The sequence below is a fragment of the Phytophthora parasitica genome (assembly GCF_000247585.1).
Source record: "Phytophthora parasitica INRA-310 unplaced genomic scaffold supercont2.20, whole genome shotgun sequence".
Classification (NCBI taxonomy): domain Eukaryota; phylum Oomycota; class Peronosporomycetes; order Peronosporales; family Peronosporaceae; genus Phytophthora; species Phytophthora nicotianae.
Window position 1 is genome coordinate 943,619 of NW_008649006.1, and position 1,882 is coordinate 945,500.

At 48.8% G+C, this 1,882-nt stretch overlaps 1 protein-coding gene across 1 annotated transcript; it reads right to left on the reverse strand.

Moving 5' to 3' along the window:
* Positions 1 to 50: 50 nt before the first annotated feature.
* PPTG_10169 (hypothetical protein) lies at positions 51 to 1,825 on the reverse strand (the record flags this gene model as incomplete). Its single annotated transcript, XM_008905451.1, has 6 exons — positions 51 to 585; positions 658 to 683; positions 719 to 930; positions 986 to 1,189; positions 1,668 to 1,701; positions 1,733 to 1,825. The coding sequence occupies 6 exons, from the start codon at positions 1,823 to 1,825 to the stop codon at positions 51 to 53; spliced, it is 1,104 nt and encodes a 367-aa protein (XP_008903699.1).
* Positions 1,826 to 1,882: the final 57 nt, after the last annotated feature.

Here is a 1,882-nt window from a genome sequence, read left to right on the forward strand (position 1 = left end):
GTGAATGAAATAACACAACTGCCAAGCAAACCAAAACTGTGCATGTTATCTTACGACTGTGGGGTAGCCCTGTCACGAATGTGACCACTAGTAGGCTTAAATTCGCCGTTGTACCACGTCAAGTGCCAAATCTGAGCACACATGAGCCCCTCGTGCTGGTAGTGACCTCGCAAGCGATTGCACAGCCACGTCAAACCCTTCTTGTTCTTCGAGCACTTAGGGCAGTAACACGAACGTTTCGATGCACGTTTCGCTCCTTTTTGCTTCAACAGCGAATAAACCTTGCATGCACGCCGCCGAGAACGGGTTGCTTCACCACTTTTGCGCTTGTCACCACCTTGAACGATTGCGTGCCCGCCGGAGATGACTATTGGTCGCCGGGGAGGAGCCTCTAACACTTGAGCGGAACCAATAAAGTCAGCTCCGCTAATGTTAGTCAGTTGTGAGTGCAGCTCAAGCAAGAATGCATAATGCGAGTCCTTTTTCTTCTTGGTCTTCTCCCAAAGCTCAGTGTACACAATGTAGGAGTTGACTAGCGCAATGTCAACTAATCCAAGGGACAGAGACTTGTAATATTTCTGAAAGCTAGTTTCACATCAACGTACATGTCAGCTTAAAAACATCACAAATGTAGACAGTGTCAGCATAAGGACTTACCGGAATGCAAGTTGCAACGAATCTGCCTGCAAGCGCAACTGGTCGTTTCGGTCGATGACACCTCACGTCTGCGGCTATTTGCTTCTTCCTCCAGTTGACGCTTCGACTTCCGCTTAGGCTTCTTTTTTGGCGGCTGTACAGCTGCTGCGACTAGTGAGGGGGAGCGTGGAGGGCATGCTTCCTGTTGGTTGATACGTGTGCTTACATCGGTACCCGCTTTGCGTTTGTGAAACTCTGACACGTTCACCCGCTCTGGCACTCGACGCGTTCTCCCTGTACATAAGAGTATTAGTGATGTCATTATAGTACATGTTTCGCCACAACTTACTTCCACCAGGCTTGGATGTGTCTCTAACGAGAACTTGGGAGATATGAAGACGCTCACAAAGCACGGCGTCGTCTCGAACGTAGGCGAGCAGCTCATCGTCCCCATTGAAGTAGTCCGTCCCTCGCTTACCCGTTTTCCAGTTTTTTTTTTCAGGCTTGACGTAGTCATATTTATAAAACACGTTAGTAGTAGCATTGCTGTCACCTGTGCCATCACTTACTCAACGTCGAGACCTTTAGAACGTTGTGCCGTCCATTTCTCCTTCCGCAGTAACGGCCATACAGCATCGAAATTCATCTGCTTCCTGGGGGTCCAAACTGAAACTGAGTGGCTGAGGTGCAGTTGTTTGGCCTGGCAATGTGCTGATACGGATCACAGGCAATCCCATATGCTACCTCATAACCAATAGAAATCAGGCCTTTCACCACGTGACACCAATCAAAATCGTTCGCAGCTCCAAACAAAAGCAAAGTCGCTTTTGCGGATTTTGAAGCATAATAAAACCAAGGCATTCTCATCCCTTCCGTGTCTACTTAACAGCCTGATTTTATCTCCGCGCCCAAGGGGTTAAACCCTTCGCTCTCTAGAGCACGTAGCAAAGCTACACACATGTCGTCTTGGTGCATACACTGCGCGTATTATGTCAGGCACTGACGACTTCACGGTAGTGACATGGGCTAACTCGTAGTCCGGCCTGTGTGACAGCGCGTCGGCCACTACATTAAGCCGCCCCGGCTTGTACTTCACCTCGAAGTTAGACTCGGCGAAGAAAGAAAGAAAGCCATCTTGCCATTCTTTGAGAGAGATGTGGCGACAAAGTCGCTGTGCGTGGTGACGCATGATCAGTATAGATCACAAAAGACTTAGAGCCAAGCAGATGTACTCTGAACTTGACTA